This window comes from Trichomycterus rosablanca, chromosome 17 (assembly GCF_030014385.1).
Source record: "Trichomycterus rosablanca isolate fTriRos1 chromosome 17, fTriRos1.hap1, whole genome shotgun sequence".
Lineage (NCBI taxonomy): Eukaryota > Metazoa > Chordata > Actinopteri > Siluriformes > Trichomycteridae > Trichomycterus > Trichomycterus rosablanca.
The window spans coordinates 1,288,406-1,305,501 of record NC_086004.1 but is presented as its reverse complement, the minus strand read 5'-3'; the positions used below and the strand labels follow the sequence as shown (position 1 = coordinate 1,305,501).

The 17,096-nt window shown below is 44.3% G+C and overlaps 1 protein-coding gene across 1 annotated transcript in view; it reads right to left on the bottom strand.

The window, feature by feature from the left end:
* Positions 1-17,096, bottom strand: part of atp11b (ATPase phospholipid transporting 11B) — a 57,479-nt gene that overhangs the window by 6,712 nt on the left and 33,671 nt on the right. Inside the window, exons 24-28 of the mRNA XM_063012890.1 lie at positions 16,467-16,594; positions 16,238-16,376; positions 15,549-15,614; positions 13,800-13,903; positions 12,713-12,878 (exon numbers count right to left, since the gene is read on the bottom strand). Coding sequence (XP_062868960.1) covers positions 12,713-12,878; positions 13,800-13,903; positions 15,549-15,614; positions 16,238-16,376; positions 16,467-16,594 — 603 coding nt within the window. The remainder of the gene's footprint in view (positions 1-12,712; positions 12,879-13,799; positions 13,904-15,548; positions 15,615-16,237; positions 16,377-16,466; positions 16,595-17,096) is intronic.

Here is a 17,096-nt window from a genome sequence, read left to right as displayed (position 1 = left end):
CTTTTGCACAGTGAATTGCACAATAAAAACGGTCACAGAGCAGCTTCAGAGGATCCGAATCATTAAACCGATGGTGCTGCACAGAGACGGGATAACAGAGATCGATGCGTGACTCTCCGTACGCGATACAGATCTCCATGTGAACCTGGTGTTGGAGGGGGCGAGTGTTAGTTACCCCCCTCCTCAGTCAGGAGAGGAGGTCTGCAGCAGCAGAGGTGAAACATGATCACGAATGGGAATTGGATATAACTAAATTGGGATGAAAATATATATATAGTTGCATGTGACACTAAATCGAAAGCATGTTGCGTTTGGAAATGTGGTGCGACCGAACCAGAATACTATAAATAATAAAGTATGTGTGGAGGACTTTGTGGTCATGGTCAGTGGTGTTTAACCTGCAGGTCACGACTCTCTGGACGTCGGGAATCTGACAGTTTGACAAATAACCCCCCCCCCCCCCCCCCCCCCGTCACCTCCGCCCCAACGCAGGAGCAGAACTGATCCATTAGTGTCTCGACATACTGAGATGAAATCTATCATTATAAAACATCTACAGAATTATAAAGAGGTGAATAAACTAAGTGCTGTTACTCTTCAGATTTTTGGGAAGGGGAGGGGGGTATATCCAAGCATTTTTGTACTTTTCGTGCATACAAGAGCGAACCGATGACGTCGGTGTTCCGGTTCATCCCAGAGCTGGTGAGTGGTGCTGAACTCAGGGCTCTGTGCAGGACGCTGGAGTTCCTTCAAACCGAGCTGGAACAGGAAAGGACCTTCCCTAAACTGTTGCTGCAAAGCTGGATGCACATCATTTCCTTTATATGATTGATTTATTACACCTGTTAGCAACTGCTGTGTCTGACACACGTGAATTCGGTAATTAGGAAAGATGTCCCAATACTTTCGTCCGGGGTACATTCGGGCTCGTCAGGGACGGTTTAAGCGTTTTCGGTACACGGAGGGAGACGTTAGCTGGCGTGCTGGCGTCGGTTTGAACGGTGATGCTAACCGTGGTCACGTAGAGCATCTAAATGATCTGATTATGAGCTCCAGGTCTGATTAGAACCCTCTCTACTGATGAGCTGATCAGGTAGGATAGTAGGTGAGCAGGGCGGGTCACTAGGTTCTCAGACAGACCCCATATGTATGTTTTACACATGGCAGTAGAATGGTAGGATCGTCCTCAAGTTATTTTCACTTGAGTCTATATGTGACTATATAAGGACACGGTTTGCTTGACTGGCTTGTTGAGTCCTTACGCTCCAAGTACACAGTCTGGTTCCAAATTCTGATCTAAAACCTTTCCAGAGGAGCAGGGCCTGGACTGGTCATTCTTCCTGATGGTCTGATGGTCCGTTAGCTTACCTGGCGGTGCAGCCTGAACCATTCGATCAGAAAGCCGTTGCATATAAAGTCCTCTTTATACCAACAAATCAAAGTCTTGCAGGACCAGATTTTTACTCAGATTTTACACAGATTTTTTTAATGATAAAATTCTGTCAAATTGCATCACTATGTAGGAAGGTAAGGATATGATTTGAAACCGGTGAGGAAATCTCGTGTAAACAGGGTGTGCAGGAGTAAAAAATAAATGGGATATTTTGTAAGATTAAAAGTGCGGCTGTTCTGTAGCATTCGAAGAAATCTGGTTAACTGATAACTGTGATAAATCACTGTTTCATTAATTTATTATGTTTTAAATCCATTACCAACAGCAGAAACCTGATTCCAGATGAGAGCAGAGATGCACCGCACAGCTGATGAAAATGAAATAAAGATTTTATGCACTTAAACCGAGCAGGCATAACATTATGACAGCTGACAGGTGAAGTGAATAACACTGATTATCTCTTCATCACGGAGTTGATGTTAGAAGCAGGAAAAATGGGCGAGCGTGAGGATCCGAGGGCCAAATTGTGACGGCTAGACGACCGGTTCAGAGCATCTCCAAAACTGCAGCTCTTGTGGGGTGTCAGTATCTATCAAAAGTGCTCCAAGAAAGGAACAGTGGTAAACCACAGCGAAAGGCTCGTTGATGCACGTGGGGAGCGAAGGCTGGCCCGTGTGGTCCGATCCAACAGACGAGCTGCTGTAGCTCAAACTGCTGAAGACGTTCATGCTGGTTCTGATAGAAAGGTGTCGGAATACACAGTGCGCATCACAGTTGCAGGGCTGTTTTGGCAGTAAAAGGAGGACCAACACAATATTGAAAAGGTGGTCATAATGTTATGCCTAGTCGGTGTATATAAATTAAATGCTGAACTATGAAACTAGAGTCAGTATGAAGCTTAGTGTGGCTCTCTGTACTCGATAAGTCTCTGTATGGGAACCCAATTATGGGATACGGGATAAGAAGGGGGTGTGTGTTGACTGTGCAGACGATAGCTGGTTCACTATCAGGAACTGGAAACGGAAAATCCAGGAAAAGACCTGGAAAAGCCACATTTTGCCGTAATAACAGGACTGGATTTCTCTTCAGCTTCGTTCTGTGATCTCAGGAATCCTCATTTCTTTTTCTATTTATTTCTGCATTTTCTCCCTTTTTCTCCCGATCTAGTGCAATTCATTTGTCTTCTGCCGCTGTGGATCCCTGGATGCGTTAGAGGAGGGTATATCTGCTGCTCACGTGCCTCTATCTGCTAACCAGGGTCCTTACACGGCGTCTGAAGACCCCACCCACTTTGTCCGGTCATTTCCCCAACCCAGCAGAATTTGTGTCTGCTGCAGGCACTGCCAATTGTGCCCGCTAGATGGCGCCCAGCCGACCGGTATCAGAGCCGAGACTCGAATGGGGGTGTTCAGAATTCTTATTTCTGACGATGCTGATTTTTTCTCGGCCCCAAAACATCCCCACCCACCCTCCCAACACATCCCCACCCACCCTCCCAACACATCCCCACCCTCCCAACACATCCCCACCCTCCCAGCATTACTCAGACTAAACAAACACTGCTTGACAGTACACATTTATTGATAAGATGACGTAACAGTAACAGAAATTGTTCAGACGTTCACGTACAAATCATCATAATCCTATAAAAATACCTGAAACGGTTACAATAAAAATCATCACGTGCGTCGGGATTATCAAACGATAGTACCGCTCATATACTGTAGTAACGTAGCAAAAAACCATTTATTGGAAAATATACTTTGAAAAATATAAGTCATGACTGGATGATCTGAAAGCATGCACATCTTGAAGGCACGAGTGTGAGGAGCAGAAAACGCAGGCTCTGGTGCTCGGATGGATGGCACAGTATTTATAATATATTCATATATATTTATATTTAATAATGATGAACCATGCGACCCCCCCCCATGAACCCGAGAAATGGTACATCTCTCTCACACACACACACAATGGGAACAATGCGCACACACCGTCTCCGGCACACATCCACAGGTCTAGGCTGGGCAGTTCTACCTAGGGAAAAGGGAGGGGTGCATCATGGGTAGAGCAAGGAGAAGCAGCTAGCAGTTGCCTATTGTCCTCCCCTCTGTCCCTGCTTTCAGCAGAGTCATATTCTGAGCCGACTGAAACTGTATCCTCTTCCATCTGGAAGGACAGAACAGCTGGTTAAGGCTCCCAAATGGACGAAAACAGCAGAACGGAGGGGAACAACATCCAAAAAAATTAAAAATCCTAAAGAGTGAGCAGGAAAACGTCCCAGGTCCACGCGCAGCATCGTGAGACCAGCGGCTCATTTCATTTTGTCTCTGTGACCCATTTTTTTTGGCTTGAAAAACCCTGATCTACGTCGTCTCCTATTTTTTGGGTGGCGTCCTATTTTAAACGTCGGCACCCACATATTAGGCAACGAGTCGCTGCTTAGTGTCACAGCCACTAATCACTGGGTTCCACTCAGGAGCACACTATGTGGACAAAAGTATTGGGATGCCCCGCCCCCTTCTAATTATCGAATTATAGAACAGAATACAGTACAACGAAATTCTGTCTTCGCATATCCCAGGGTCAGCCTTTAAGAAGGTTAAGGGCCTTGCTTAAGGGCCCAGAACTTGGATTCGAGCTCTCAACCTTTTAACTGATAGTCCAAAGCTCTATACTAGGCTCCCACTGTCCCAGTGGTATGTGTTTCAGCCATTATAACTGCTAACGGGTGTAATAAAACAGCTCTATAGAGAAAATAATAGGCTTTCAACAGTTCAGGGAAGGTCCTTTCCTGTTCCAGCTTGACTGTGCCCCTGTGTACAACGTTGTACAAAGCTGCACAGAGCCCTGAGCTCAGCCATACAAATGCTGACATAATTTGACTGCATGGACACAAATTCCCACAGGCATACTCCGGAGACTTGTAAGAAGCCTTCTCAATGGAGTGGCTGTTGTTATAGCTGAAAATATCGCACAGAGCTCACTTTATTTTAATACAGTTTGTTCATGGTCGAGTGTCCAGATACTTTTGGCCATATAGGGTGTTAATAAGGAACTGATAACCAACACAGCCAATCAGGTCTGTATGTGGACTGTTTAATAGCACTGCTGGGATTTCGAACCCTGGATCCTTAGAGTTAAAACGTTTACATTTGTGGAATTTAGCGGACGCTTTTATCCACAGTGACTTCCAATAATGACTGAATACAAGCAGTTGAGGTTTAAGGGCCTTGCTCAGGGACCCAACTGTGGTAGGGCATGAACCGACAACCATCTGATTACTGGTCCAGTTCCCAAACGGACTGAATACAATTAAAGCAATTGAGATTTAAGAGCCTTGCTCAGTGGCAGCTTGACAGTGGTGAGGTTTGAACCGGCAACCTTCTGATTACCAGTCCAGTACCTTACCCACTGTGCTACCTCTGCCTCTTATAATTATAACAACTCTAATCTCATGTAAAATGGACCGGGGATCATTTTCTCTGCTCACTGCAATAAAACACGGTACAACAGATGAACCGATCCAGATGTGGAGCATGCGGCTCACGGTAACATGCTGGTTAGCGGAGGTTTGCTCGTTCTGATGCATGCAGGTTTGGTTCGGGACGTGAAAAACATCAAACAGCAACAGGGGTGGGAACAATGCAGCCAGATGTGCATCCTAGACCCATGCACTAAACAAAAGAACGGCGTGGAACAGCGTGAGGGTGTACGGTGTGATCGGGCTATTATTATTACCAGGGATCTTCAAAAAGTTTCTGCACTAATCGGGCGTGTCTGAGGGACCGAGAGACGCTTATGGTCCGGATTTAGCTCCGTCTGGTTTACACCTTTTTGGGCGCTCAGAGAAGAAGCTTTAAGTGGAGGCAGATTTTCATGTGATGATGATGTGAAAGCAGCGGCGCATCGGTGGCTACGAGCTCAATTGAGTTTGTTTTTAAACTCTTAAGAAATAGAGTTAAAATAAAAATGCAGACACTTTTTGAAGATCCCTCGTATTATTATTATACCATGTACACACTACAGAGCGGTGGCTGTGTACTGGGTTCAGTCGCTGTGTTGTACGTCGAGACTAGGATCAGTTCTGGTTTCTGGGGGACGCTCAGCCGTGCGCGTCACCACGATACGTACAAACCCTAAACAAACCCCATAAAAAAATCCCGTACAAACCCCAACTGGGTCAGATTCACTGATTTAGATTCTGATTGTCCACCACCCCTTTACTGCTAGTCCTTTCCTGCCTCAGGCTGTAGGGGGCGCTGTAGAGGGCTGAACCTTTAGTGCACCTTGGTGTCTAAAAACAGCTGCTTTATAAAAAATCCAAGCAGCAATGGGACGGGAATTAAACCTGCATTCATCTTTATTCCATCCAATAAAAATCCCAATATACTGTACAGAGGAACCTCCATTTATTGTATTCCGGATTTAATGGACCAAATCTGGAAAACCGAATGTCCGGTCCAAGTGTTGAGCATACCAAGACCAGTAGTTCATTGATTGTCCACTAGCCGGCGCACGTCTCTCTGTTTACATGAGTGAGAGGCTTTGTTTAGTCGGGAGGCTTGCTTCGTTCTCGCCTTTTTCTTTGTGGTTTACGCTTAGTTATGATTCACTACCTCCCGCTGGCTCACTAGTATAAAGCCAACGGCAATTGAGGGTTAAGGGCCTTGCTCAGGGGTCCAATAGTGGCAACAGAACAGGCAACCTTCTGATTACTAGTCCAGTACCTTCACCACAGAGCTACACTGCCCTCTCCTACGTAGAGCCGTAACACTTTCCCCCCCAATTTTCCTCCCAATTTAGTCGTATCCAATTCCCCGTATCGTATTTCCCCTCTACTGCTAACACACCTCCATCAGACACGTGTGCTGCACCAGATGGGTTCATACGGAGATTTGTATCACGCACAGATCTCTATTATCCCCCGTCTCTGTGCAGCACCATCGATCAGCCAGCAGAGGTCGTAACTGCAGCACTTACTAGGAACCCTCTTCGGCAATTAACAACACAAAGTCGATCGCGCGTCTGTGTAAACGTCCAGCCAAATTCGGCAAACCTACGACCTAGGACGTCTGCTCTGCTATACGGTTCATCCAAACCGCCACAGCGACGTCCTGTATGAGCCTCAATACCATTGTACACACCGACTATTAATGATTTAAAAACTATATGCACACGTAGGTTGTCCGTGTATACTGTATACTGGATCACTTATTAAACTGCTTTTCTGACGGAGCAGATCATGAAATGGTGAAGCGTATAAACATGAACATGCAGGTTCACGCAGGTTTTCATGCACTGTGAACCGTGTGACCGCTGCTTTATCGACCAGATTTTCTCTCCCGCTGCTTCCCAGTACTGTGAAACACGGCCTTGGTCTCACATCGACACACGTCAGGACCAGCGAATACGGAACCTGAAGTCTACAGGATGCACAATCTGTTAATCTGTTATATCATAAGACGTAAATAATAAGAGTAAAATATCCCACAAAGTCGTGCTTCATTAGTACTGGGACACAACCTCTCCGCCCTCCCCTACGTCTCCGGTTCACTCGCTTTCTCTGAATGCAGGTTAGTGAAGTGGGGTTTGGTGGGGTTGGGTGGGTGTTTGAGAACAGCATGCAGCACGAGACCAGGGGGTGGGGGGGATAAAGGCTCTCCTACTCTACCTAATCTTGCCCAGCTGATTCTTGGCTCTGGAGAGCGGCTGCAGAGCGATGAAGTCGTCACCTATGGCGACTCTGTTGGAGTACATCTACAGGAGCGAGAGGGGTGGAAAACACACAGGATCAGTAAAGAGGACAAAGACAGAAGACACTGAACACGCTCATACATGGCAACCCTGCTGTCACATCGTCTGGATGCGATTCCATTCGTCAGGAAGATGATTTAGCGTATTCAATTAGTCTTCCGCTGCTGGAGACTCTGAGGAGGGGTTGCCTCGCACTTCCTCCGACACTTGCGCAGCCGTATTCGCCCAGACTTTCAGTGAATTTGTGTGTAGAGAGCCACGCCCTAATCTCCCGGCTCCTTCACTTTCTGTACGGACGCCTCGGGAGTCCTTGCACAGAATCGAACACCTCACCCACTGTTTCGGTCTGTCTTTTCCCACCCCGCAGACTTAATGGCCAATTTTGCTAATTATGCCTGCAGGGGGCGCCCAGACAGGTAGCAGTGATAAGTTTTGAACTCTGGGAGTTCGCAATCCCAGCACTGGTGGTCTAGCGGAATTGCTTCCTCTCTACTGGTACTGACTGAGGAGTGCGAACCGACACGCCCCCTCCGACACGTGAGCAGTACCAGACCGCATCTTTTCACCTGCACGGGGCGAGTTCATATGCGGATCAGCTTTGTGTACGGAGAGACGCACCCTGATCAGAATTATTCCTCGACTCTGTGCAGACGCCATCAATCAGCCAGCGGCGGTCGTAATTGCATCAGTTATGAGCTCCTTATCCGGCTCCCTCCCTGTATGAACAACAAGCCAAACGTTGTTCATGTAGCCGCCCGGTTCAGCCAGATGGCAGGGCTGAGTCTCGAACCGATGATGCGCCACCTGAGCGGCATTTTATTGTTTTTATAAGAAATAAGACACACTAAGTTCTAAATAAAGTACATTTTTTGCAAGATGAATCAAAAAGTGGTCAGATGTATTAAGACCGATCATTAAAATCACAGGGATTCAGGGTGACTAGTGCTTGACTAGTACAGTAACAGTCAGCAAATCTCACCAGGTTACTTACTAATCCTAATAAAAATAATCTTTATTTACTGGTGAATATTAGGGGTCTGACAGGCTAGCCTTGCTCATGTACTGGACCCCAAATCCAATCAAACTGGTCGTGGTCATGAGCACCAGTGCTGACCGGGCGCTTACACAAAGACTGGCTAGTCCGAGAGAGAGAGAGAGGAAAATCTGTAAGGATTCCTCATAACTGCTGCAGTTACGACCTCTGCTGGCTGATCGATGGAGCTGCACAGAGATTGTGAATCGGTGAGCGACTCTCCGTGCACGATACAGATCTCCATATGAACCCGCCAAGTGCAGGTGAAAAGAAAAGAAGCGGTCGGTACTGCACACGTGTCAGAGGGGGTGCGTCCTAAGCACAGCCCTCCTACATCGGGTGTAGAGGTCTGCAGCAGTATAGGAAGCATTTTTTTAATCTGTTGTGTGTACGCAGAGTTGGACTTAAACATACAGTAACACAGAACATTTTCAGACAGACAGACAGACTTCACTCACACCCACAGTGTTGCACAGGCAGAAAAACCCTACACATAAACATACACAAAGAGAATCGAACACAAAGAAAAGGATAGAAACAGGAAATGAGCAGAAACCACAGAGCATGTGCACTCATGTACCGCAGTGCCAAACCTGCTCGGCTCTCATCAGACAAAGAAGCTTTTACTAACCAGGTCTAGCCTCACTTCAGATAAAATTAGTAAGTATTAATTATCATCTAAAGAATGTGTAAACAGCATTATATAGTAGCACTAATTATGTTATCACAAGCACTAATGATATAGTAAATAACCAGACATAATATACACGTTGAGCCAGAAAGCGCTGACATGCTGTTCACAGTAAAGGTTTAAATATGCTCTCAAAACAACATGCTTTTTACCACAAATTTGGATATACCTCATTTCCCTATGCACTATGCTGGCTGCATGACACCCACACTGGCCATGGAGGGCTGCAGACTAGCACACGCACCATTACACTCGTATCTGTACGACTAGCAGCGGATTCATGCAGACGGGCTCAGGATGTACGGACGACCAAGCTTCTCTCTGTGTATCCTCCAGACCAGTAGGAGGCACCAGTAGGAGGTGTTTGCGCCAGCGTATTTTACGTCATCCTGCACTCCTGAGAACAGGGCATGTCTAAATTCTTAGCTCCCTTAAAATGCTCCTACTAATTCGCCTTAGTAATCTGACTGAGTAACGAGGGAGCGTCCCATGAGTTCCTTTCACATGTAAATAAATTCTGGTTGATGTTTAATCTGTATAAAGGTGTAAGTATACGAGTGTCGGTGGTTGGTAAATTGGGGCGTCAGGGACAGTTTAAGCGGTTTCGGTACACAGAGGGAGACGTTAGCCGGCGTGCTAGCAGGTTAAACGACCTGAGACTAACTGTGTTAGCTTAGTAAACTAAAACTGCGGTGACATCTAAATAATCTGATTATGAGTTACAGGTCTTATTAGAATCCTCTCTACTGAAGGAGCTGATCAGGTAGGTAGTGGGGAGCAGGGCGGGTCACTAGGTGTTCAGACCGACCCAAAGACTGCACTAAATTTAACTACAGCAAAGTAAATATTTGGTTCATTAGCTGCTCAGGTGGCGCAGCGGTAAAGTACGCTAGCGCACCAGAGTTGGGGTTTCGAATACATCATATCGAACCTCAGCTCTGGGCTGGGCGGCTGCATGAACAACGATTGGCTGTTGTTCAGGGTTTGGGGTAAAAAGTCGGATCCTCATAACCGGTGCGACTGCGGCCCCTGCTGGCTGACTGATGGCGCCTGCACAGGGCTGAGGAATAATGCTGATGGGGGTGTGGCCCTCCGTACACGGTGCCCGTCGGTGTATGAACGCGACTCGTGCAGGTGAAAAATGCAGTCTGTACTGACTGTACGTGCCGGAGGGGGCGTATGTCAGTTAAGAGGCGTCCTCAGTCAGCGGTGAAGGGTCGAATCAGTATAGAGGAGCAATCAGGGGAACTGGACACGACTAGATTAGGGGGAGGAGAAAAAATTGGGGGAAAAAAGTGGGAAAAATAGAAAATTCAAAAAAATAAAAAATATTTGGTTAATTAGAGTAGCCTACTACTGCTGGGATCCAGGGTTCGAATCGGCAGCAGGGCATGGTATTGGTGTCTAAATGATTTATGTATATATGAACATGTATTCCTCCACCACTCATGCCGTGCTTTGAGCAGACAGTAGGAGTCACTGTTGCTTTCCTTGGACACTATATCCTGTGATGGTTGGCTAGCTGGACTGCCGTGTGTCCCAAATATTCAGGACCTCGCAGACAAGGTTTTTGTGAGGTGAGTTCTGTCCATATTTTAATACACGTAACAGAAAACGAAGCATGATTTTGGATAAATTGTAGTAAATTTTAGTCAGAACATTTATTTTTAGTCTTTGATAAAAATTCTTCTTACATTCCTTACACCAGGGGTCCTCAAACTTTTTAACTTAAGGGCCGGATTACTGTTCTTCAGGGTTTTGGGGGGCCGGACCGCAGACGAAATGGTAAACACACCCCAAAAAAAAGCTATTTGCTATGTATACTGGATGTATTGTCTGCTGTGTATAACTAGTATAATTTTACTTCATAATGATAATGCAGACATTTTATTTATTTTAATCGTTTCCATTATCCCAACTCATACAGTGTTCCCCCAAAAATCAGTGTGAACTGTGAGTCTGCTTTTGCCTGACGAGACAGTCAGCATCAGGTTCCATATTTGTTACTGCCAGTCATAATAGGTAATAAGTGTTGATGAGTGAGTCTGAATCTGGTTGGAGATTTAAGGTGTTTAAACTTCGATAAAGTCTGCTCACAGGTACAGTGGTACCTCGGTATACGTCCTTAATCCGTTCCAGATCCTTGGATTCATACCAAACAGGACGTGTACCAAACGAATTCTTCCCATTAGAAATAAAGGGAAAATGATTAATCCGTTCCCATGAAAAAAAAAATCCTATTGTTATTGACATATTATACGCTGATGGGGTTGTATAAAATAATTTATAAAACAGATAGTTCCGGTCCTAAAATCTGATTGGCTGAGCTGCGTTCAAAGCCGTTGTAAAATCCCCGATATACGCGCACCTATGACCACCTCACATCATCCCATATTAATACGCCACTGAAAAGAACAAGTACAAACTTGGTTGAACACTATGTACTATACATGGAAATGTCCAGATTAATATAAACAGTAATCTTAATCATTAAGCGGGTGTTTCATCCAAGAAATAATGTAATAGTTTGCGAATGTTATGTTCGCCCTCATGTTGCTTAATCTTATCTTATCTTATCTTAGCAACACGGCACACCGTTAACGCTCGTGGCTTTGTCTCGCGAGAGGTAAACAAGGGTCGCGCGCGGTGTCATGACTCATTTTGACCCGTACAAGTTCTAGCACGCGAGTCGTATTCCAAACAAAGGTCGTATACCAAGCAACATTGTTCGCGTCCAAACAGGACAATAATTCCTGAATCTGCCTGTAGTTAAGAGCATTAGTTTTAATGAAATTAACACAGGACACGACGATTTTCATAATGAAATTCCATTTAACTGCTTTGCAACGCAGTGCAGTGGCTGCGGTCAGTCATCTCTCTATTGATACGCACAATCGCTCCTCTCGCAGAACCCACCATGCTTGGAGCGCCACCCGTTGGATCGCTGCCGTATAATCTACGGAGACTCCAGGTGGCCAATTTTTGTTTCCTCTGTTATTTATTTCCACTATAATACTGTGAGTTTAGAGATGAACAGGGGCCAGACAACATGTATTGCTGCTGTGGTTAAAGGGGCCGGTTAAATAAAGTTTGATGACCCCTGCCTTACACAGATCATAGAGCATGTTTAGGAAAACCTGGCTGTGAGGTCCTTAAACCTCCAGAAACAGAAAAAAAAATAAAAAAACACTGGTACCACTGGCTGGTTGTATTTACCCAATAACAATAAGCACCAGGAGTTTCCGGGTCCTGTCTGATATCTACGCTGTAATGCATGTGTGTTCAGGGCGTGGCTTTAAGGAAACACAAAAGTGAAGGACTGCTGTTAGTTGCTGATTTTCCAAACAGTTAAAAGACACTAATGTAAGCTTTAAATTAATTCTGCCAGAAACAGTGACTGAACCAACAATAATTAGTCCACCTTTCACATGTCTGGAGAAAAAAGACATGACTTTGGTTTTTACTCACTTGACAGCAGTACAATGTAAATAATCTGATAATAAAGCGAGCTCTGAATTGAATTCTGCACCTTTATCTCACAAAGGAAGACAAGACGAGCAGGAAACCCCATCATGGTACAACCTGAAACTGTGTTAAACTGTGGTTTAACTTCATGTTCTAGATAAGGATCAGATAGCTAGAGGTTCACCAGTGGTTTTGAGTGAGTGAGTGAGTGAGTGAGTGAGTAGCCATGCTTGCAGTGAGTGACATGCTCACATTCGCTTAGTGTCGACCTCTGTAAATAATCCGTCCATCTGCTCCGAACGTCGTTCAGAAGTGACGGACTCGTGCAGCGAGCGTACGGTGTGTTAGACACCTTCAGAAAAAGCGTTCTGACCTGAGATTTCTGGGTGCTGGTGGGTCGTACGTGTCTGTACAAGACTTTCTTGATGACGTCCGGACACAGGCAGGTCACCACGATGATGAAGATGGCAAACCAGACCGAGCCGCTCGACAGGAGCTGGACGAAGACGAAGTACATGTCCTGTGTGTGGAGGAACGGCCTGCGGGACAGGAAACACACTGGATGTCATTACATCCCACTATTAAATACCTGTCTACTGGGTCAGAGCTGGTCCTAATGTTTTGGCTCAATGTGGCCAAAAGTATGTAAAGACCCTTTCTATTATTTATTTATTACGATTTTGTCGACATGTTTTACACTCTTTGGTTTCATTCATGACAAAAATGGTAGTTTCAAGATTCACCAGCTCAAGTTTAAAATCAAACACAGTCATGGACGATTTTCTATCTCCAATTCACCTCACTTGCACGTCTTTGGACTATAGGAGGAAACCGGAGCACCAGGAGGAAACCCACGCAGACACGGGGAGCACATGATCGAACCCAGGACCTTCTTGCTGTGAGGCGACAGTGCTACCCACCGCGCCACGTCTAATTATTAAGTATAAAATACATTCTACTACATGAATGCCAGGCTTCCTTTGTGGCAGGACTAATGTTCCTTTCTGTCCCAGCATGGCTGTACCCATGTGCACAAAGTAAAGGGCAAAACAGACAAAATTTAACAGGTTTGACACGAATTGGAATGCCTGAACGCCTGTGATCTCAGAAATTTGTTAAGAATTTGAACTAAAAAAGCATTTCTAAAAGAATAGAGGCTGAACTAAGTCTTTAAAAAGGATATAAAACAAGCTTACGCTCAGGCGTCCACATTCTTTGTACATAGGTGTGTATATAGGAGTGTATATAGGTGATTTTACATTATCAGATGTACAAATGTAATACGGTAACACAGACGAGAGCGTCCAGCCTCTCCAACGTGGAGATGATTCCACAGCTCAGGTTATGAAAGTTCATTCACACAGTGTCCAGTAATAATCACAGCTCAGCTCCTGAGGTAACCGATGGTACTGATGGTAAACAGGTTGATCTGACAGTGTGAGAATAAAACACCGTAGTACCAGATAATACCGCCGTAGAACAAGGAGAAGATGAAGTAGAAGGCGATGGAGCCCCACGTCACAAAGTGGTTCATCCACGTCCAGAAGTGTGTCTCCAGCGCCAGCTGTACACAGTGAGAAGAAATCATTAACATGGACACGCCTTCTGTCACTTCTTAATTTGGTCATTTCCAATTCCCTGTTGCAATTCGTCCCATATGTGTTCCTGGATCGGACAGAGGCGCAGACTTGGATGCTCTCTCCTAAATGATTGTAATGTATACACACTAACGCGCTCGGGAGGCCAGTGGTAGCTGGACTAGCGATCAGAAGGTTGTTGGTTCAAGCCGTACAATCAGCAAGTTGCAAAGCTCAATAGCTTCAGCTGTAAGCCGCTTTGGATGAAAAGTGTCAGCTAAATGGAGTGAATGTAAATGGGTGGAGCAGCGGTAATTATGCTAGTACACTACTATTAAACTACTAGTACACTACTATTACACTACTATTAAACTACTAGGACACTACTATTACACTACTATTAAACTACGAGTACACTACTATTACACTACTATTAAACTACTAGTACACTACTATTACACTACTATTAAACTACTAGGACACTACTATTACACTACTATTAAACTACTAGTACACTACTATTAAACTACTAGTACACTACTATTACACTACTATTAAACTACTAGTACACTACTATTACACTACTATTAAACTACTAGTACACTACTAGTACACTACTATTATACTACTAGTACACTACTATTACACTACTATTACACTACTGTTAAACTACTAGTACACTACTATTACACTACTATTAAACTACGAGTACACTACTAGGACACTACTATTAAACTACGAGTACACTACTATTACACTACTATTACACTACTATTAAACTACTAGTACACTACTATTACACTACTATTAAACTACTAGTACACTACTATTAAACTACTAGTACACTACTATTACACTACTATTAAACTACTAGTACACTACTATTACACTACTATTAAACTACTAGTACACTACTATTAAACTACTAGTACACTACTATTACACTACTATTAAACTACTAGTACACTACTATTAAACTACTAGTACACTACTATTAAACTACTAGTACACTACTAGTACACTACTATTAAACTACTATTACACTACTATTAAACTACTAGTACACTACTATTAAACTACTATTACACTACTATTACACTACTATTAAACTACTATTACACTACTATTAAACTACTATTACACTACTATTACACTACTATTAAACTACTAGTACACTACTATTAAACTACTATTACACTACTATTACACTACTATTAAACTACTAGTACACTACTATTAAACTACTAGTACACTACTTCTACTTGGCCTATAAATCTGCTACACATCTCGTACACATTTGCAGCAGTTGATAGAGCTTAAAGATCCACAGTTATGAGCAGTGGTAGCTCAGTGGTTAAGATACTGGACCAGTAATCATATGGTTGTTGGTTCAGGCCTGTCGGGTTCAACCCAGGACTGTCGGGCCCCTGAGCATGGCCCTTAACCCTCAATTGCTACAAACAGACGCAAGTGACTACATCTAAAAACTGGGATCGCCATGACCCTGACCAGGATGAAGCGGTTAATGAAAATACATGAAGTGTATTAGGGTTCATGATGAACTTATATCCTTTACATTTCTGATATCTATAGTGCTTTGTCAGGTTTTCAGGCTGATGTGTGGGCTCTTACCTTCAAGGTTACAGTAATCACCATCACTGTGAAGACCAATGTACCAAAAGTCCAGTTTCCAAACATCTACAGAAACAAACACATACATAAATAAATAAATAAATAAAGGTGAATTCCTGGTATAACTGAACAGCTATGAGCAGAATCACATTCAGATGATGAGCGGATGATGATTAATCCATCGGATGCTAAAATGATCAGCGCTTTCACATGAACGAACATCGCTACGGAAATCTAGATACGATCGGAAGCTTTTTCCTGTCACGTGAGCCACGAGTGCCGGAGCTGGCACCACATCAGAAGAACGTCCGGCACCGGCTCTTTGGAACAGGACGGTATAGATCATAACACACGTTCATCAGACAGAAACACATGAATCCACTGTGATCCAATCATCTCTTACCAGCTGCCTGTTAGCTCGCAAAATCTGAGACCATGCGGAGCGGGAAAGAGAGACAGAAAAGAGAGGAAGATGAGAAACGCAGGAGGAAAAGAAAACAATGCACGTTCGGAAATAGGGTTTGCATACGCAAATACATTCAGAGTACGCGATGTTAATAAAGGCACTGCAAACATCTGCATTTCTACACTCACACTAACGGTGCTGCAGCACATCCATTTACTCTGGGTTGTGTGTGTGTGTGTGTGTGTGTGTGTGTGTGTGTGTGTGTGTGTGTGTCTAGACAGACCTGTCCGTTTCCCATCAGAGTGGTGTCCTCTCCCATCAGGATGTAGCAGCCGAAGAAGAAGACGAAGGCGTGGCAGAAGCCCAAAATTGTCCAATTCAAAAAGGTTTTAAAGGAGAGCAGCGAGTTCTTACTGATGTCTCTGTTAATAAAGGCAGAAATGTTCCATGAGTCTGAGCTGTTGCAGACGGGCGGAGCAACCTGTATAGTGTCGACCTGCAGTGCGTCTTACCTGTAAAGTGCAGGTTTGCTTTGGAGAACATGTGGATGAACCAGCTGTTCGAACAGGCTGTAGACCAGGATGGGAAGGGAGGTGAAGCAGATGTTGTAAAGTGTCAGATACACACTGTCGTACAGGGTCTGTCGAACAAACACCGGTTTATTTATTTATTAAGATTTTAACGTCATGCTTTACACACTTTGGTTTCCATTCATGACAGGACAGGTAGTTACTGGTTCAGGTTTAATGACAAACACAGTCATGGACAATTATCCTGACTATTTGTACTGTGGGAGGAAACCGGAGCTCCCAGAGGAAACCCACACAGACACAGGGAGATTAGACTTCAACCCTTTAACGGTGTCATCAAGAAAATAACGTTCAAATGGTTGAGCAGACCCTGAAGTGTTAAGGTTCTTGTTTTACTGCTGGGGCTTCGTTCTTGTGCAGCGACTTGTAAGCTCATATTAATATGAAGCTTGTTTGACTGTGAACAGTGACTCAAGTTGCTCCGACGTGGGAAATTGTCTTATACGATTACTGAGAATCTGTAATGTTTGCAGCTCAGTCTGATTGTGATCAAACTGGTCCTATTTCTATAGACCTCAGAAGAGCGTCTGTTGTAATAGCCATCTATGTTAA